This window comes from Linepithema humile, chromosome 6 (genome assembly GCF_040581485.1).
Source record: "Linepithema humile isolate Giens D197 chromosome 6, Lhum_UNIL_v1.0, whole genome shotgun sequence".
NCBI lineage: Eukaryota > Metazoa > Arthropoda > Insecta > Hymenoptera > Formicidae > Linepithema > Linepithema humile.
The window spans coordinates 9,363,177-9,385,173 of NC_090133.1; the positions used below are offsets into that span (position 1 = coordinate 9,363,177).

General features: G+C 36.1%; 3 protein-coding genes across 5 annotated transcripts; 1 reads left to right on the forward strand and 2 right to left on the reverse strand.

Moving 5' to 3' along the window:
- Positions 1–411: 411 nt before the first annotated feature.
- Positions 412–2,032, reverse strand: LOC105668630 (membrane protein BRI3). Its single transcript, XM_012361081.2, has 3 exons — positions 1,827–2,032; positions 1,281–1,492; positions 412–1,194 (listed from the first exon to the last, which is right to left on the reverse strand). Exons 1-3 carry the CDS (start codon positions 1,903–1,905, stop codon positions 1,063–1,065), a joined length of 423 nt encoding a protein of 140 aa, XP_012216504.1. The 5' UTR covers positions 1,906–2,032; the 3' UTR covers positions 412–1,062.
- A 246-nt stretch (positions 2,033–2,278) lies between these two features.
- Positions 2,279–6,625, reverse strand: gb (genderblind). Of its 3 annotated transcripts, none has more exons than XM_012361078.2 (12): positions 6,484–6,625; positions 6,286–6,370; positions 5,606–5,796; positions 4,784–5,006; positions 4,597–4,712; positions 4,241–4,366; positions 4,023–4,167; positions 3,783–3,906; positions 3,504–3,704; positions 3,213–3,362; positions 2,899–3,076; positions 2,279–2,822 (listed from the first exon to the last, which is right to left on the reverse strand). In XM_012361078.2, exons 3-12 carry the CDS (start codon positions 5,766–5,768, stop codon positions 2,758–2,760), a joined length of 1,491 nt encoding a protein of 496 aa, XP_012216501.1. In that variant the 5' UTR covers positions 5,769–5,796; positions 6,286–6,370; positions 6,484–6,625; the 3' UTR covers positions 2,279–2,757. The 3 variants fall into 3 exon arrangements, with proteins under 3 accessions (XP_012216501.1, XP_012216500.1, XP_067213389.1); XM_012361077.2 differs by adding an exon at positions 5,874–5,955 and having other exon boundaries at positions 6,286–6,534; XM_067357288.1 differs by having other exon boundaries at positions 6,286–6,534.
- Positions 6,626–17,128: 10,503 nt separating this feature from the next.
- LOC137000437 (uncharacterized) lies at positions 17,129–19,493 on the forward strand. Its single transcript, XM_067356936.1, has one exon. The coding sequence runs from the start codon at positions 17,129–17,131 to the stop codon at positions 18,785–18,787; it is 1,659 nt and encodes a 552-aa protein (XP_067213037.1). The 3' UTR covers positions 18,788–19,493.
- Positions 19,494–21,997: the final 2,504 nt, after the last annotated feature.

Genomic DNA, 21,997 nt, shown 5'->3' on the forward strand with positions numbered 1-21,997 from the left:
CAAAGCGGCGGAGTATAGCAAATTCTAAATATAGAGTCCTGCCTTAACGGCCGTATAAAATACAGATCCCTGGAAGGTTGAAAAACGAAGTTCAGTTTTCATAGTTTGACGCATCATAGCGTATGATATGATTAAAAAAATATTTATTAATTATAAATTGCCATGTGTATATAAACTTTTGACATATTTGAATTACAATAAATTACGAAATTAACATAGTGTTACAATTAACTATTACAATCGGTAATAATCAACGTTGATAATAGCTCTTTTAGAAAGAAACTATAAATAGTAATTTTAAAAATAAACACGCTATATTCTATGTACATAATTAGTAAAATATATTTATTAATATGGTAGAACTTATCTGAAAATTTGTAGCAAAAGGTATAATTAATAAAAAAATCCAGATTGTAACGTTTATAAAATTTTAATAGAATGATAATTTAACAAATTGTAATTAAATAACAATTTGACGATTACTTATTCATCGAAATATACGATTTATATTTTAGTCTACTTATATATACGAAAATATCTATAAAATTAAATATGATTATATTATTCTAATTAAGCATTTCTTAAACCTATAAAAAAAATGTATTATTGTTATAAAGACGCAAAAATAATAAGCCAAGTAAAATTAATAACAAAGAATAATTACAACAAAATTTTTAATTATAACAAAATTACTAATTATTAATTCACATATAATGGAATTATATATAATTATTAAATTAATAATTACACAAAATTTACAAAAATATCCTCCCATAAAATTTTGTTTGCATAAAATAATATACTGTAACAAAAAAATTAGAAATTCCATGTCCCAATTTAATTTCCTAATTAATTGATTACTTTTCATCTTGTTCATTTCAAGTTTCTTTTGCATCTAGATATTATTTTATTTTATTATTAAAATATATTTTTTATTTTGATCAAATATGATCCTTATCTTCACTACATTACATATTTAACATCTCTCTTTCACTTTCGTACTTATTAGAGATAAAACTGTTCTTTGTAGACAAATGTAAACAGCTTACGCTTTTATCATAGTTAACCGAAATAGGCTCCACAATTTGAACAGCGCCTTGTCTTCAAAAGCATACAGCAAAGAATACCAAAGGGAAAGAAAAGAATTGCGCAGAGCAGACCAAGGCATGTGTAATCATCTTCCATGACACCAACCTATTTTATATATAAATTAAAATTATAAAAATCTTTTAATTTGACAGATATAATATTCAAAGAATAAAATGAAAATAGTTGCATACTCTGCACGCAGGACAGCCACCAACTAAAATAATCTCTGGAACAATTATTGCTGTTGAATGTGTAGAGCCATATGACGGAACATAGTTTCCTTGATTGCCAACGTTAGAGTTAACGTTAGGGCCAACGTTAGAGCCAGCATAAGAGTGAACATAAGGTCCAGCGTTGGTGTTGCTGGGATAATAGCCTGGAGGTGGTTGCCATGCCGTATTGACTAATGATAAAAATTTGCAACAATAAGTAAAACAATTGGCAAGTGAACAATAACTTTATCTCTTCCTCTTCAAATAAATTGCTTCTATCAAGTTCAAAAAGTCTACAGAATATCCAAAACTGCAAGCAAACTCTTGACAGTTTGTTCATTTATATTTTAAGTAACAATAGCATTTTATTATGATTTACATCGAAAGGAGATTAACATCTATAAAGCAAAATCGATAGTTATTTGTGCGTCACTACAAAAGACTACATCTTCTAAATATCATTGTGAAAAAAGATTCTCATAAAATGTAACCTGACTTAATCTAATCTAAAAAAGAATAACACACCTGTCGGTGCTGTTGCGACGGAATATGGCGGTGGCTTTTCAGTATGCTTTTCAGGGGTTTTTAATGGTTGAGTCTCCATAATTTACTCACTAATGCTAAATATCCTATATAACACGTAATTAATATATAGTAAACGACATAACCATAACAAATCGACACAATACACAAGACTCAGATAACGAAACTGATAGAAATTAAGGTGTATTCAGTAAACATAACTACATGGCGTGTACACATGTTTTATGCGATTATGCAAGTGTGTATAAATATACTTTTATGTTTTTTGAGAACACAGCATAAACTCATTCCCAAAAAAATTTAAAAACTTTCTAATACTTTTGTTAAATTTAGATATATAAATACATAACCGCAAAGAAACGGAAAAATACTTTTAATTTAAATGGTAAAACTATCAGCGTAAAAAAATAGGATTATTTTTTTGCACATACTAATTTACAATTTTCTAAGATAATATATTTTCTTTATATAACAATACACAATTTTATCAAAATACAATTTTTTTAAGTGCATAGCTACTAGCATATAAATACTTTTCATACATCATTTTACAAATGTTTTATAACTTAAGTAATTGATAAATATATACAAATTATCGCAAAAAATAATATCATCAATAAGCACACAAAACATTTCTTTGGTAACGCTAAAAACAATCGCAAAATCAAATGCAATTCTCAGATCTATCTTATTTGCAATATCTTTTTCACTCTCGTAACTTTTAGATGTAAAACGTTTCACATCTAAAAATAAAAGTACTTTATCAGTCTCTAATTATGCAATCTTTTTTGGTTTTATTCTTTTTTTAAAATTTTTTTTTATTTTTCATCTTTTTCTAATTTAAAAATTCGTAACGAATTTCTTTAGCTTTTTTTTTTACTCAAGATCAATCCCAGAGCCTTGTGATATTTATTTAATCAATCTCGCGTTCCTCTCTTGCAGACAGGAATAATTTCTGCACAGTGTGAGTAGCTTTAACTGAAAATATAAAAGTTAAATGTAATATATAAATATTGAATAAATATAATCAACAATATTTGTGCCAATTACGAACTGTTCATTTTTTGAAACCATATCGGTTTGTTTTTCCAAGCGACACCGAGAAAGTATGCGGGTATGCCAGATATGGTGATTACTAAACCCATGCCGACTTCAAATGGTCTTTCATAACACGGTACAACGACCAAAAAAATGCACAACGCTACAAACACTATAGGTATCCATAATGGTATCTAAAAAAGAAGGAATTTGCATTAATCTTGATATCTAGATAAGCACTTGATGATTAAATCACACTCTTGACATATAAATAGCGCTATCTCTAGATAACGGTAATTCCTTTCATGAGCTCCTAAAGCAGTGCGTTACCTTGATTGGTCGTTCCATATTAGGTCTTTTATAGCGCAGCCATAAAATTCCCGCCACGGAAATCATAATGAAGAAAGACTCTACTATGCTGCAGTATGTGATCAGCACAAATATATCACTTGTGCATAACATCACCAGAGATAGAATACACTGAAACACCAAGAAGATTATGAAATGCGACAAGAAACAGGCTTACTTCAATATATTTCAAAAATTCATTATTTTTGGCTTTTAACATTATAATAAAAATTTATTCAAAATTGTCAAATATATAATAAGCACTGTACATACCAAAAACACCAAGGCAGGCGTAGGCGTAAATTTGGTCATATTGATATGACTTAACATCGAAGGAAAATGACCGTTCCTAGCGCCAACAAAACACATCCTGGACGACGTCATAATGTGAACGCTTAATCCTCCGAAAGCAGATATCGCTACCATCACAGGTATTGTCCAAGCCATAAATCCAAGGAGTTCATTACCGAAAGTCTAACAAAAATACTGAATTCTACATGCCTATAATGTAGATTCAATTAATAGATCATGAAAAATTATGGAAGCACTTACCACAGCGATAGCATTGGAAGCGATCATAGCGGTCGGCGTCAAAACCGACAGATAAGCAATGTTTGCCATCACATATATTATAGTTACCATTGGCAGTGATATGTAAATCGCGCGTGGTAAATTTCTAATAACAAAAATTTATTCAATTGTTAATTCGACAATCAAGCAGTGAAATATTTTATAACAATTTCTTCTTTTTCACATTATTAAAAGCTGACTTTGTTGAAAGATGTAACTTACACATAAGGATTTTTTAATTCTTCTGTCATAAAATTCAGATAATTCCATCCTGAGTAAGAGAATATACCGGAGTAAAAAGCCACAGCAATTTTACCAGGATTAGTATTTGTGTTTTCAAAAGTATTCGAAAAGTTTTCCACGTGTCCTAATTAATACAATAAATTTTGATTAATGAACGTTACTCCGAAATGCACTACTAATTCATAAGAAAAACATACCCATGCAGAGCCAAGCTAATCCAGCTATAATAATAATCATCAGTGCACCGACTTTGGCGAACATAAATATATTCTGCATCTTAGATGTCTGATTTACATCGTAACAATTGATGAACGTGAGGAAACCTGTGTGAACATAATTTTTTTTAGTAATATATTTAAACTATTAAAATTTTGTACAAGCTATATGTATGTTTAGATATCCACATATATTTTCTTTTCTATGTATTTTTGTCTAGATATGACGTACCATAAGCATTTTATGTATAAATATATCATATTTTGCGTAAGATGATTTTGCAATTGTATTTATATTTAGAAAACTAATTATATTTTTAACAATGCAAAAATCTTACATATACTAAGTGCAGCGATTAGTCGCACACCATCATCCGGAGTGGTACAATTTGGGAAAAACGGTTGCATAACGTACTGAGCAAAGGTCAATCCCATAATAGCATTTGTTGTAGGTCTGTAAACAATTAGTTAAGCAACGTTCTTTTTCAACTGAGAAAATTTAAGCTTAGCTAAGAATTTACTCACACAAAAATTAAATTAGCAGCCCATAAGTACAGAAATGATGGTAGCGGGCCGAAAGCTTCGTGAATGTAAGCATAATCTCCTCCGCTGCGAGGTATGCTGGTACCCAATTCTGCATAGCATAAGGCACCTATCATAGAAAGCAGACCGCACAGTACCCATATGATCAAAGACAATCCTACGCTGCCCACTTCTTTTATTACTCCTATTGGTGAGATAAAGATGCCTGCAAATAACAAATATTTAATCTTGTAAGAATTATAAAATTAATATTACATCGTGAAGTAAGTTATGTATTAAACATATACTGAGTTATTTGAAAAATTTTTTAGTTTCTTTTTCAATTCTATTTAAAAAAAAACTAAAAAAGTTTTTAAATAATTCAATACATTATTTTCTATCTGAGAGAATTATTGTAAAAGATTAAACTTGAAGAAAATGAAGAGTGAAAATGACACCAACAGATGTTTCTTTTTGATTGCATAAACGTATATAAACAACGTTATCATTTGAGCACACATATGGGATCAAATTTCGCAACATCCACGTTATTGATCTTAATTAACACTAGCGTCCACTCTTCCTTTATACATAATAAAACTTTTAAAAAAATTGACTTAGACACAATTGAACTTCTGTTATAAAAAAAAAAAATAAACCAGTAAAATTTACCAGAAATTAATTTTTATAAGATATATGTATGTGTAATCTGTTCTCCAAAATTAGTGAGAAAGTAAATATTCTACATATTTATAACTTGAACATACCAGAGCCAAATATAAATATTCTAAATAAATATTCTATATATTTATAGCTTGAACATACCTGAGCCAAATATAATTCCCAGTATAATAGCTACTCCTTCCAAAAGACCTAATTGCTTTTTCATCTGTACTTTCTCCTGTTGTTTATCAGATTGCAATTTGGATTCTTCTGAGCTTATCAAATGCATCTCTCTGAGAGATTCATCAAATACTTGAGTCACCATTTTTAAGCAATGCCTTCACAGAAGGTATCTAAATTTTTTCGATCAGGATCAATAATAAATTAATTTAAAATTTTTTAATTAATTTCATTAAATGTATCCACCAACAAAAATTGTCATAGAAGATTTATGAAAACTTGATATGTACAGTATCCTTTATTTATGTATAATAGCAGCATTATCTGAAATTCTAATAGAAATCCTTATGTAAAATTTTAGAGTATGATGTAATCCTATGTCTCAATATACACTAAAATTAGTTAATTTAAAAAATAAAAATATATATGTAATTTATTATAATAAATATTGTAACTATTAATTTTCTATTTCATAATTTTTTGTAATTATTAATAACTTCTTTCTCTTGGAAAATCACTTAACACTAAGTAGAAATTAAACAAAATAATGATTATACATATTTACAATGCCAAAATTCAACTGTAAACAAATATCAATGGATAAATATTAGAGCAAACCGCCAATAAGTAAATAAAATATGTTATGAAAAAGGAGTACTAACCTGACTATCGAAGTATGCAGTTTGAATGTAACGTCTACTCTCAGTGCTGCGTTTGCCTGTCCTTCTTTACTTCCTTCTCACTTAACTAATAATTAACGGTGTTGCATGAACCGGTTATGAGTGGATATGTGTCTTATATTACATTCATTTCATACTTTATCTTAAACATAGATTAGGTTACATTTAACTACATCTTACCAAACACGTGCGCCCAACGCCAGCTATATAACACACTAGAGTGAGCCTTGAAAAAGTGGGGGTAATCCAGCGTGGAAGAGAGAGAAAGAGAGAGAGAGAGAGAGAGAGCTATATTGCACTAGAGTCCCTATATATAGAGTCTGGCTTGTGTTTATTTTTATTGGTCGAAACAAAGTTTGGAAAAACATGGCGGAACCAATAGGAATTCTTATAGAAAGTATAATAATTTGAAAAGAAATAGAACAAGAAAATTAATAACAATTTGTAAGATGCAAGCAATAGCATCCGATAGACGGCGCCAGCGGACGGCAGCCGGTTGATCGAGAGCAGCGCCTCGATAAAATAGATCCTGCGCGCACGCATTCCCGCTCCTCATAATTTGTTCATATTAAATTGTAACTGATCTAAGGATCGAGAATATTCGAGGAAGTCGACCTGCGAGAGAGCCGGAGATCGAATCTCACTCTCTATCGCCGAACCAGCCAGAACAGTCGTACTAATCGAAAAAATATAGAGAGACAGTCGGGCCGAATTTATTAAATCGAAACTCAGTCGTTTTCGCACAGTTGTATTTTCTACATAAAGACTATTTGTTAAATATCACATAAAATCAGTGTCGATCTTATTTAATTCATTTTATAACCATCCTCAAAAACAGTTACTTTATTTATCAGTATTAATTGGACAAGGTCGTGTCGTACTCGAATGTCGAATACGTTAAACTTTGAAATAAAAGAGTCGAGTCGAAATTAATATTACTAAGAAGTCGATGATCGAAAGATTTTCGTAAGGCTTCTTTCAAATTAATATTATTTTTTTCTAGAAATTTTTAATTGAAAAATAAAGAAAAATTAACTAATAATACTTAAAATCATATCATTACAGTACCCACATAGCAAAATTTCATCCTACGGATGTCCGTGGGATGTAATGTAAAAAATTTTCAGATATCCCTGGGATGTCTGTACAAAGCCGTAGGATATCCGTAGGGCATCCGTGGGATATCCAAATGTCCGCTTTTCAGATATCCGTAGGACATCAAAAAATAAATCCCTGGGATATCCCTGGGATATCCTACATATGATTAAATTAGATCCCAACAATGTCCCCTGGATATCTTTTTTTATTCAGATAAAGTCCAAATAAAATTATTGAATATAGGATAGTGTAAATAATCCGATCTTATATTCGAAATTATTTTAAAACCTCATTTAATCAACAAAATGGTTGCGCAACATTATTTCATTGTTGAATGAAATCATAAGACGATTCTAAATATAAAATCGGACTATAAATACCACCCAGAAAAATATCTATTTTAAATATTTATTTAAAATGTCTTTAAAAAATATATTTTTTTAAAAGATTTAAACAGAAATTGTTTAGTTTTAAGTTAAGGAAGCAATAAAACAGTAATCTTAATAAGTAACGTTTCTCTCTTTCTCTCTCGAAAAGTTTTATATTAATTATTATTTATATTTTAAAAAATTACGACAATCTCGCTTTAATGACATCACTATCAAGATATTGTTTTATTACTATTTTTTATTACTCCTTTAAAACTAAACAATTTTTGAAACATATTTTCAAAATACATATTTTTTTCAAATATTTTATATAGACATTTGACATGTAAGTATCTTTATGAGCATAAAGGAAAGATTATTAGCAAAATTTCTTCAAAATAAAAGCTTCTATTATATTACATTATTTTAAGAAATAGACATATTTCAAAAAAGGTAAAGTACGTATAAGTAATATAAATAATAGTACATTTGAAGCACATTTTATTATAAAATATGTAATTTTTTAAAAAATTTTTTATTTACTATATAATGTAAAAATAGTCACAATAAAAATAAAATTTGTATATATAAAAACAAAAACTAAAGATACGTCTTGTACATTTCAAAATTGCACTAGTCACAGTGTTAGATGATGGGCTTGTTCGTTTTAGCTACACTGGGGCTGCTCTGGGTCTGCTCTACACAGGATAATACAGGACAGATAAATAGTTTGTCCTGTATTATCTTGTTTAGAGCAGACCCAGAGCTGCCCCAGTGCAGCTAAAACGAACAAGCCCATAAATTAATAAACTTAATATTACTAAATATTATAACTTAATATGAATAATATTACATACATAATATTTTATACATAAAATTGCTAATATTATGTATAAATTATACACATGAACAAAATATAATAAAAAAGTATTGAATATTTTATTGTGCAGCATTCAGTTTTTTTATTTTTTCAGTTGCATGACGAAGCCATGATTTAATTGGTTCCGAAATTTCGTGCTTGGTAGCTTGCGGGTATTTTAATTGAACTGCACCTACAAATACGTATAAACATTTATATAAATATAAACATATATCTCTCAATATATTTTTAATTTTTTTAAACTAGATGTTTAATGAATTAGATGGAAAGTTAATCTAATTTTTATAATTTAATAACTAAATCTAATGACGTTTCCGAAACACTATAATGAAGTTATTTTTCATTAAATACTTTTCGAGTTATGAGGCTTGAAAGTTACAGCATTTTGACACAAAATACAAAATATCTTGTAAAACATTCAATTTTCGGGAATCTTACCTTAATACTTTTATGCATAAAATAATGAGACGAATCAATTGATATAAAGAAAACACATTGTTGCTTTTAAGAAAAAATATGTAATTTGCAACATGCAGCTGCATATTTTTTTTTACTTGTACAAAAAATACTTGTACTTTGATACTTGAATACTTGTACTTTACTTGTACTTTAATCTTAACAAATGGACGGATTAAAATTATATTTGTATGTTATATGTGTGTCTACGCATGCACACAAAATTAAATTTGTTCTCTGTTCAAATTAAGCAAAAAAATGTCTTACTAGAAAATATTTATGTAAAAAATCTTTTGCTAAATTTGAAGAAACAGCAATTTTAATGTACGTATATTTTTTTGTGCTAGAAATATCTTCAGGAAATCCTACGAATAACTATTTATTATCGATCTGTATCGTTTGGATCATTTTGGATTATTTCATCAAAATGGGATGTCCTGCGGAGATCGTACATAAGATATCCACAGGACATGCTACACGGGATACCCTCAGGTAATCCTACGGATAACGTTTTGCTCTGGATCAAACTGGGACCATTTCGATCAAATTGGGATGTCCTGGGGAGATCTTTGCTATGTGGGTTATATATTCTTATTACTTATATATTCAGTATCACAATAATGTTTGTATCACAATAATAAATAAAAATTATTTAAATAAAACTTATTATAAATAAAACTCATTGTAAATAAAACTATTAAAAACAATGTGAGGTTAGAATTACAAATTTTATGACAAATCCTACTTCTTTATAATATCATTATTCTTAGATATTTTATTTTAGAAACCTTATACCAAATAATTGTACTTACTTTTATAGGCTTCACTCTGCTTTTATTAATACTATCAATTTGTAGTCGAATAAGGTGTAGTCAATAAAAGCTTTATTCCATAAATATGGTAAACACAAGATGCGTTTATGCATATACCGCCGCCATGTTTTTCCAAAACTAATTGAAAGTTCTCCGACTAGTTTTAATCGACAAGCGGCTCGACCCGGCTGGACAAGAATCCAGCTAGTCTTTTTAGCAATAATTTGTAACGGTCGGAGCACTGAGTTCTCTCGTTCAAAATGTCCGTTAGCCTTATTAATTTAAACCACGTGCTCCGATTGGCTACCGACAGCAATAATAATGTAAACGCGGTGTATGAATAAATCACTTTTACCAGAAAGAAGAATGGCCTTTATTACTTTGCCTTAATACATTTTACACTGCATATCGCTCGACTCGACTAGATCTATTCTCACGACAATTATCGACGACTCTAAACGCGACTGACTCTATCGCCGGTTCTTTACAGAGTGCTTTACCGGATTTCTCTTCGGATAGTCCTGCTCCTGGGGAAGATTCCGGATCGTTCTCGATCCTTCGGCGGATCCGGTGGCGCGCGCATAGATCGATCCGTTAACTCTCGATCTATCGAGAGTCGATATCTTGCGACCCTGTGTATCGCCTAGTGCATATTTGCGCCTCCTATCGGTCGACCGTAGCTATAACTTACAGCTCGGCCATTCTGCAAATGTACTACGTCCCATTTGTAGTACGCAGACTCTGGATGAAGCTCGTGTGTGTGACGTGCATGTGACATCATGCAGTACCGGTAACTATTCCTGTATTTTACTTTTATTGTTTCTTTCACTAACATCACAGTAAAATTGTTAGTTACTAAACGCAACTTATTCTAACGTATCTTACTCTAACGCAACTTGATTTAACGCAATTTATTTTAACGCAACTTATTCTAACGCACTTATTCTAACGCAACTTATTCTAACGCAACTTATTTAGTGCTGGCTGTCCGTTTTTTGTTTAGGACCTCCTGCGTCGGGCATCTGTTTGGCCCAGGGTTTCATCCGCTCGCTTGACATAATCGTGTTCAGCGGTTTCATCTTTACATTAAAACCAGGTATATCTTTTATTACATATCTGTTATTGCCCAGACTTTTGCCCACTATATACGGGCCGATAAATTTAGGTTTTAATTTAGCGTTTTCCCCGGGTTTAGCCCTTGTATTCCTAATTAATATTAAATCGCCTTCTTCATAAGTTGAAGGTTTCTTAAATCTGACATCGCGGTATTTTTTGTTATAGGCGCGAATCAATTCTGACGCCTCGTGCGCCGTAGCGCGTGCGGCGGTTCGCTCACGTTCCAGGTCCGTATCAACGTCGGCTAGGACCCGTGTGAGACGCGCGAACGGAAAGTCTGCGTGGCTGCGTTGCTCGTACCCGAGCAATAGCTTCGACGGGCTGGACTTCGTCATCGAATGGTAAGTATTATTTATAATATATTGTAATTTACTTAATGCGTCTTTCCACTGCGACGCGGAATCGATTAATTTAGTCAACGAGGACTTTAGGAAGCGATTCACTCGTTCTACCCTCCCGTTCGCCCAAGGCGCAGCCACGGCAACTTTGCGGTGTTTAATTCTGAATTTTTCCGTAAATTCCGTGAATTCCTTCGACGTGAACGCCGTTCCGCGGTCCGAAATTACTTGTGACGGATTACCAAATGTACAAAAGATATTTTTTAAATGATCAGTTACTTCACGCGTCGTGGTTGATTTCGTCGGGCACAACCACGTGAAGCGCGTGAACGCATCCACTACGACGAAGATGTGTTTAAAATGATCTTTCGTTTCTTCCAGCGGCCCGAAATGATCCACGTGGAGTACTTCCAGCGGGATCGACGACGAGGGGTAGAGAGATGTCTCCCCTTCAAAACGATTGACGGCATCGTTCGCCATCAGACAGGTAACACAATTTGCAATGTGCTCATTAATCTTTTTACGCATCGACGGAAACCAATAGTTTCGACTAACTCCCTCGTATGTTTTAGTCAGGCCGCAATGAGCCATATCATCATGATGGGCCCTAATCAGACTCGTCTCCATTGAAGCAGGTACGACGAATCTACAATTATTATTTTCTGTTTTCTTATATACTAGTCCGTTGAACAATATAAATTTATTACTGTCACTAACTGCTAAATTATCGCTAATTTCCTTAATTCTAGGATCAGTGAGCTGCCTCAATTCCAGCTCGCGTTCGATGGGGTGCTCGTTTACATAGCCGACGCAACGACTCAGGGCATCTACGTGTGCCATCTTCTTTCCCGGCCGATGGACCATCCGAAAATAATAATTCTGAAGGGTGAGTGTCCATCTCGCAATACGCGGGTTAAGATTAGCTTTGTTTACGGCATATACTAACGCGCTGCAATCAGTTACTATTGTGAATTGCAAACCGTATAAGTATAAATGAAATCTCTCGACTGCGCGTACAATGGCTAACATTTCTAATTCAAAACTGTGATAGCGTTGCTCTGCCTCATTGGTGGTCTTGCTAAAGTAAGCCACCGGGCACCAGGATCCGTGCTTCTGCCGCTGCAGAAGGATTGCACCGAGGCCTAAGCTGCTCGCATCAGTATGCAGCTCAGTTTCTGCGGCCGGATCAAACAACGCTAACACCGGAGCTGAGGTGAGTTCTTTCTTTAATAATTCGAACGCCTCAATACATTTGTCATCAAATCTAAACTCAGTGTCTTTTTTCAAAAGATCTTGTATCGGCCTAGCCTTAATCGCGAAGTCTTTAATAAATTTTCGAAAATAGCTGGCTAATCCTAAAAACCGTTGCACCTCATGTGCGTTAATTGGTTTTTTATAGTTACGAACCGACTCTACGTGTCTCGGACTCAGTGTAATACCATTACTAGATATTATGTATCCGAGAAATTCTATTTGTTTTTTAAGAAATTGACATTTTTTATAATTTAACTCAAAATTATACGACTTAAAAATGCTCAATACTTCTTTTAATACCGTTAAATTTTCCTCTACAGTTGCCGTCGGGACCAGTATGTCGTCTATGTACACCAGCACTTTCCCGGCACGTATCAGCGGATTCAAGATTTGGATCACTCGCTTCTGAAACTCGGCCGGCGCTTCCGAGTAGCCAAAGGGTAAGCGGGTGTACTCATACTGCCCGTCGGGCGTCGCAAAAGAAAAATACTGTGTTGAATTTTCGTGAACTCGAATCTGGTGAAACCCGTCTTTAAGATCTAACAACGTGAAAACGGCTTTATTTGTCAATCGTGAAAGACAATCCTCAATAACCGGAAACGGATATTTTTGTTTTATAATTCGACTATTAAGCGGTCTGAGGTCCACACACAATCTAATTTGTCCGTCTTTCTTCCTTACAGGTATCACGCGTGCGCAGTATGGCGAGATACTCGGCTGTATAATTCCTCGGCGCATCAGGTCGTCCGTGATCTCTCGGATCTTGATGCGTTCCGCATACGCGAATCGTCTCGGTGAGTATGCATATATTGACGCATCTCTCAGGTGCACTTGCACCTTGTAGTCGTCGTTAATCGGAGTGACATTTTCGCTCTCTATATTCAAAATCGTTTTTTTCAACTTTCTTTTAACATCGGCGTCAAAATCAATCTCATTATTTTCAATTATTTGTTCCAGATTTTCCGGCGTGTTCTCGACAGCGTAAAGCGGCAACTGTTGCAACAAGTTAACTCTATAGTTAATTTGACTGTCCTCCGACTCGACAAGATCATATGATACAGAAATTTTATGTAAGCTAATAAAATCTCTTCCTAAAATTAAATCGCATTCAACTGATTCTCTAATTATATATAATTCTACCGCTAGTGCTAAATCATTTAATTGCTTAATTGTTAATTCGACCGGCACGACTCCGATTATTTTTAATGGTACGCCACTAAAGTTATAAAACCGTTTCATGGTCGGTAATAACCTATGCGGTCTCGGCTTGACAAGATCTCGGTATACTTCTTCTCGAATAAATGAAACAGGACTCCCTGAATCAACTAAAGCTCGTAAATTGCAATTAAAATTACAGATACTTGTAACAACCGCAAACGGCTTGCTGAGACTCCTACTGGCGCCCTCTACTTCCATGACCGCAGCGACGACGGATTCAGCATCGACTTCAGATGGGGCTGCCTCTGTAACAGCTGCTACTGTCCGCGCCGCCGACGGCTGGTTCGGCAACGACGACTTCCCGCCTGCTCGACCCTTCAGCGCGGGACAATCGAACTGGCGGTGGCCCTTCACTTTGCAGTAGAAGCAAACGACGTCGCTTCTGCACACCATATGTGAGTGGCCCTTTCTCCCACAATTCCGGCACACACCGTCTTTGTTTTTCACAGACGCACTCGGCACTGTCTTTTTTTCATTCTCGACACTGCCCTCGGTTATTATTCTCATTCGCTCCAGAAAACTGTCCAAGGTTTCATTCGGCACTGAAAGCGCGATAGCCCTCATTGAGTTTTGCGTGATTCCACCGATTATTAGATGGATCGCGTCTTTTACCGGCAAGTCCATTTTATTAATAAGCGCGAGTTTAGCGATCGAATATTGATCGAAAGTTTCTTTTTGCGCGTTCCACTTCCGCGCTTCGACTCGTTGCATAGCTTTATAAAACGGCACTTTTCTATCGAAAATCTTTAATAGCTCAAGGCGCAGGCCCTGCCACGACTCGATTTCCGGTCCCGACTGTATGTCGTACCACTGGCGCGCGAACTTGACTAATTTGCTCGACGCGGCAAGTAAGGTCACCCCGTCCGTTGCACTGTGTATTTGTGCTACTCTGTCCACTCGTCGCACCCACACCGACACACAATCGTCTTCGGACCCGCCGAACTCGGGAATTTGCGAGGCTAGCCAGGAAATTGCGTTTCCTGCTGGCAGCCCGCTCCCGATGCTCACCAATTGCATCGGTTGAGCTGTATTTAAGGACGACCCCGCGGAGTTCGTCCTATTTAAATTTTCATTATTGTTTATCGGAGCCACTGGCTCCTCGGCTCGGCTCGCAGGCGCAGCGGGCCTCGCTGCCTGCAATTGTTGAACAATTTGTACCATAAATTGCTGTTGCTGGAGCTGCAGCATCGACGTCATCTCAGCGAAAACTTGTCGGAACACCCCAGCGGTCAACGGCTCCGCAACTGTTGACCGCGTGGCGGCCGACGGCACCGGTCCTTCTCCGAACGCACCGTGTGGCTCCGCCGGTGCATCCGTGCTCTTAGCCTTCTCCCAATGGGCCAAAATTGTTTTTATGAGGACCTCGCGGTCCTCCGACAGCGGAAGCTGGTTATGCTTCGCATAATTTTGGAGTTGCTCCAATGAGGCCTTCTCCAAATCGGCTTGCTCCATTTGCGATCTTGTCCTCGGCATTCTCTTCTTTTACTCTCACTCGACTAAGTCTTTGATTTTTTTTCGGCACGACGCGGGTTCTTGAGCCCGTTTTTCTTCTCGACACGACACGACAATGTTTCTTTCTCGACACGACGCGGGTTTTTGGAGCCCGTTCTCCGTTTCGACACGACACGACAACTTTTCTTTACCGACTTCACTTATCCGACACGACGCGGGTTTTTTGAGCCCGTAATCCCACTTCTGAATTTAATACTGAAAGTTCTCCGACTAGTTTTAATCGACAAGCGGCTCGACCCGGCTGGACAAGAATCCAGCTAGTCTTTTTAGCAATAATTTGTAACGGTCGGAGCACTGAGTTCTCTCGTTCAAAATGTCCGTTAGCCTTATTAATTTAAACCACGTGCTCCGATTGGCTACCGACAGCAATAATAATGTAAACGCGGTGTATGAATAAATCACTTTTACCAGAAAGAAGAATGGCCTTTATTACTTTGCCTTAATACATTTTACACTGCATATCGCTCGACTCGACTAGATCTATTCTCACGACAATTATCGACGACTCTAAACGCGACTGACTCTATCGCCGGTTCTTTACAGAGTGCTTTACCGGATTTCTCTTCGGATAGTCCTGCTCCTGGGGAAGATTCCGGATCGTTCTCGATCCTTCGGCGGATCCGGTGGCGCGCGCATAGATCGATCCGTTAACTCTCGATCTATCGAGAGTCGATATCTTGCGACCCTGTGTATCGCCTAGTGCATATTTGCGCCTCCTATCGGTCGACCGTAGCTATAACTTACATAATCGAGTGGCCAGACTCTATATATAGGGACTCTATATTGCACGAGAACGTCTGTCTCATCTTCTTCTATTAATTGTTGGCTCCGGGAGGCTTTCTCTCTCCTTATGGCCATATGGGTCTTGCGCAGTGCAGGGTGCGGGAAATTTAAATGGATAGGTTGACGTCTATCTCATGTCCGTCTTTATTTTTAATATTCCCACCGTACACGATAGTAAATGTGGAAGAAAAACAAATGTCCCTCTCTACTATTGCCATCCTTGAACCGCAAATTACATATTGGTTCTTACGAGAAAGACACATTTCAGTATGTTATATAAGGTTTGTTCTGTATTGCTGCACTGAATTCACACTGCACTGAACTAAAGGTTTGTTCTTTTTAGCTGAACTAGTTCAGAAAGTGTACACTGATGCCCGATTCCACCAACGTAGATTAACTTTAATCTCGGTTCAACTTACTCTGCACCTTTTTCTAATGCTTAGAACTAGAAAAAGATAAAGAGTAAGTTGAACCGAGATTAAAGTTAATCTACGTTGGTGGAATCGGGCATGAGGCGTTCATTTTAACGGAACTGACGTCAGATGTGGCTGTTCTTTTTCAAAGTGTAGCGATCCTCAGTTCAGTAGTTCTCTGCACTGCTTGCCCTAGGTCTTGAGGTAGTGCAACAGTTCAGTGCAGTGAGTCTGGCGCTGCACGCGAACGTGAACACACGCAATTATGTAGTGCTCGGAAAATTAATTGTGCAATAATTTACGTATTAAGCTATTAAAGTTGTTTTTAGTGTCTTGCAGATTTTTAGCATTTTTAGCTCGTCTTGAAAGGCCAGGCTCTATTGCAGGGAAACCTGCCGCTTTTCGGTGAGAAGGGGGGCTAACCTTCCTGATCCCTTTGCACGTGACCGACATGCCTCGTTCTCGATCCCGTTCCCGCCTTAAAGGTAACAAAGGAAATTCTAAAATACACGATGGGGTAAGCAATCCTAAGAAAACTACCTCTATTATTAGTGATTCTAGTGATTCCGACATCGACATGAATACTAATAATGAATTAACCTCTAAGGAAAGTACTAATACGTACCTTGACATCACCAACGATCCAAAACGTATTTCCGATATAATCGGGGCTAATTCTTCCAACTTAAATCCTACACATGATCACGCCACTATTTCTGCACCATCTACGTCTGGGATCAAAAGATCTGCCAATAATGAACCTTATTCGGATTCTGAGATCAAAAAATCCATTAAAATTACCACATCCAATAATAACGCCAAAGACTCTTCTAGTCAAAAAAGCGAGACAATCAATGCTATCGATAACCTAACAAAAAATAGATATGCACATACTAATCAAGGTCCATTTTATGTGTATATTCAATCCTCTTCTTCTCCTCCCTCACCTATTCATCCTCTCTACATAGGACGCACCCTTACTAAATGGGGTAAGAACGATTTTACCGAGGTAAAGAAGTTGGGTTTTTCCAAAATCTCCGTCAAACTAAAGACCAAAGAAGCGGCTAATCTATTAATTTCACAACAGCCCTTCAAAGATCGCAGTATGTCATGCTTTATCCCAAATTATAGAATCTTTCGTCAGGGAATAATCCGAAATATCCCTACGGACATTGATTTAGAGGATCTAAAAACGGGAATTGACTGCCCAACTGAGATCACTGCCTTGAGAAGACTCAACAGAAGAGTCTCTATTGAAGACGAGTCTGGTGGTAAATCCACCCAATTTGTACCTGCTAGGACTATTGTAATATCCTTTTTAAACCAAATCCTTCCCAAATATATCTATATATTTGGTGTAAGATACGAGGTCACTCCTTTTATACCAAAAACAACAATCTGTTATTCTTGTTATAGATTTGGCCACTCAGCCACTCAGTGTCGAGGCAAACCTCGCTGCGCTCATTGCGGAAGATCAGATCATGACAACTCAACTTCTTGCCCTAACATTGCGTCCCCACCATTTTGCGCCAACTGCAGAGGAGAGCACTCTCCTATGGACCCCCTCTGCCCTGAATTTGCCATCCAGAAAAATGTTCAGCTACTTGCAGCGGATAGGAACATCCCTCTTAAGGAGGCTAGGGACTTACTCTCAGGTAAAAATCAGAATTTTAACTTGAGGAACGACATTTTCAATTTCCCCCCTCTTGGTGGGAGTCCTTCCCCCGACTCACCACCTAGCTTTTCTCACTTCTCTTCACCTATCTTCAGATCTTCTCCTTATACTAATGACTCGCCAGTCAATTATAATAATGGTATTTCTTATGCGCAGGCGACGGATAGCTCTAACTCTTATAATAATAAAACCAACAAGAGTCCGTTCTCTAACATAAGGGGAGTTCCTACTCCTAAGGCCCCCAATCGTCCTAATCAGGACAGCCGAGGTTCTGGGCATGACTATTTGCTCGAGCCAAACGGTCGATCTCTTTTTAGACCTCCAGACGGGTGTGCTATCCCTTCTGAACGACCTAATATCAATCACCCCCCCTCTCCTCCTTCTGACTCCCAAGAGAGTCAGCTAAATTTTATTCTGCAGCTGTTTACTCAGTTAATAGCTACGGTTTCTAATATAAACCCATCTTTATATAATATTCTCATTAACAGATCCTCTTTGTCCTATTCTTCCCGGGAAAAGGAACTTCCTTTCAATCCCTACAATAATTCTTATAATGGATAAATCTTCATACAATAATTTAAAAATTTTCCAATGGAATGCCAGAGGACTAATTTCTAAAAAGGGAGAACTCCTTAAGATTATCAATAATTATGATGTTATTGCCATCTCTGAATCGTGGTTAAATCCAAAATTCCACTTTTATATTCCAGGTTTTATAATTTACAGAAGAGACTCTCTTTGCAATAAATCTAGTGGGCTATGTCTCATGATCCGCAACGACATCTAATCTATTATCGAAAATGAAATTATACATTATGAAGGAACCTTAGACACTCTTGGAGCTTCTTTTTCAACCGTACACGGTCAGTTACTCATAGTCTCTCTTTATAAGCATCCAGAAGTTCGTATAGGATATGATCAATGGAACTCGCTTTTCTCCTCATTTACGAACTTCAAAAATATAATAGTACTGGGCGACTTTAATGCTCATAACCTCTCTTGGGGTTGTGCTACTTCCTCTTTCACAGGTAGATCGCTTGAAGAAGCAGCATCAGATAATAATCTAGCAATTCTTAATAATGGTTCGGCAACCAGATTAACATCTTCACTTCAAAACAAAAGCGCTGTTGACCTTACATTTGTCAATCCTGATCTCATCCCCGTTTGCTCTTGGCAAGTTTTAAATGACTCCATGAATAGCGATCACTTTCCTATTATTACTACCATCAATGCTATAATTCTCTACTCTAAAAGATTTTATCACAAAATCGACAATAATGCCACCGACTGGAAAATTTTTAAAGGATACTTTGCTCTCCGAGAAGACGAAATTTCAACTAGACTTCATCGTGAAGACTTTAATGTCTCTGAGCAAATTCACTATCTTTCAACTCAATTTTTCGAGGCAGTTAGTTCAGCCAATGGTAAACCTCTTTATTCCAACTCTCAAACAACCTATCGCTCAATAAAAGGTCCCCCACCAGCTCCCTGGTGGAACCTTGATTGTAAGTTAGCTGCTATTGAAAGGAAGACAGCCCTAAAAAATTTCAGAAAGATTCCATCCTTATCTAATTACATTCTTCTAAAAAATAAAGAAGCTTTAGCTAAAAAAGTATTCCGTAAAGCTAAAAGCGAATCTTGGAGAAAATTCTGTAACGAAATTGAATTCAAAACAGCTTCTGGGAAGATCTGGAAAATTATTAAATGCTTCAAAAATCGTAATCTCTCCGAGGTAAACTACCATCCAAATTCCTTTAAAAAAAACGAAGAACTCAAGGGTATTATTCATTCCCTTTGTCCCGACTCCTGTGCTTCTCCTACTCCTTTTGAAAACGTAGACTTTTCCTCAGGGGAGTGTATACTCTCTCGGTCAATTTCAGTGTCTGAGGTTTCGGATGTAATAGCCAGGGTTAACTTACACTCGTCCCCGGGTATTGATGGTATTAGTTATCGCATGATTTCCCATCTTCCTAGTTTCATGCATGAACACATCTGCAAGTTATTCAACCAAATTCTTTCTTCAGGATCTTTCCCTCAGGATTGGAGGAAAACCTTGGTTTTCCTAATCCCCAAAGCTACACCGGGTAAATATCGTCCGATATCGTTAACCTCTTGTCTTCTTAAAGTCATGAAAAAAATCATTGCCTCAAGACTTCAATGGTGGTGTGAGCACAATAAAATAATTACTAAATCTCAATTTGGATTTCGTAAAGGCAAGTCATGCTATGACAACTTAGCTCTTCTTTCAACAGAAATCTCTACTGGCCTCGCTCTAGCACAGTACACTCCATGCCTTTTCCTCGATATCAAAGGAGCGTTTGATAACCTTCTTCCCAACATCCTAATTCATATCTTAAGGAAACTAAAAATTCCTGAAAGGCTCTGCAAATTCATCTATAATTTTACCTCCTTTCGTACTCTCTTTTTCAATCTGAATGGAGAACTGTCTCAACCATATCATACATATAAGGGCGTGTTTCAGGGCTCAGTGTTAAGCCCTCTTCTCTTCAATCTATACATTAATAACTTACATAAACATATATCTAATAACTGTCGCCTTCTTCAATTCGCAGATGACACGGCTATCTATATAAGAGGAAATAATATTGAGGAAAATCTCCTCAACCTATCTACATCCGCATCTAAAGTGGTAAGTTACCTTGAGGAAATTGGGTTGGAAATCTCCCCTTCCAAGTCATCCTTGGTTATTTTTACCAGGAAAAGGATAGATCCCTTCTCCTGCTGTATTGATGTCAATGGAAGTTTTATTGACTGATAGAGCCAAATTCTTGGGCATTCTCTTGGATTATAGATTTACAGGACACTTACACGTTAACTATCTTTACTCTAAAGGTATCAAGCTGCTTAATATCCTTAAAATGCTAAGAGGTGTATGGTGGGGATCCCATCCCTCTGCTCTGCTAAATATCTACAAAATGGTCATACGTGCTTCCTTGGAATACGGTAATTTTGTCTTTTCCGGTGTTTCTTATAATCTATTTCAAAAACTTGAACGCATTCAGTTCCAGGCCCTTAGACTAGCACTTGGCTACAGGTTAACCACTCCTACTAATATCATTCTTGCTGAGGCCTGTGTATTACCTCCTTACACAAGATTCTTGCTTCTTACTCGAAGATACCTAATAAGGGCCTTCTCGCTGAAAAAACATCCGCTAATTACCAAATTGGAAAACCTTTCTGACATAACTTCTATTCACACCAGACATAACATTTCTAATTCTTTTCTTCTACTTAAGGCCTTCTATCTCTGTCGTACTTTTAAAAATCGTATTAAATCTGAACCCCTGGCTATTGCTCACTCAATATCCTTTGATGCTCTACTTTGGACACCTAACATCAGAATTACAGACAGATCCAACTTTGTTGAGAACTCTGACTCTAATCAGATCTTTAGATTAATTTATAATGATATTATCAGTGGAAAACATGTCTTCTATACCGATGGATCCAAAAAATCCGACGGTCTTTATGTGGGGTTGGCTGTTTATGCCCCCTCTCTAGAACATTCACCCTTCTATAGAATTACATCTTATGCTTCCATTTTCACTGCGGAAAGTATGGCAATAGATATTGCAATTGACCTCAGTTTCTAACCAACTTAAAAGCTCAGTTATTTTCACTGACTCGCAAAGCATAGTCCGTTCTGTTGCAAATTGCTCGCCTTTACATTGCAAAAATGATCTAGCAGTTTATCTTAAAAATAAACTTTACTCCGCACATGCAATTGGGCTGCATATTGAGTTTATTTGA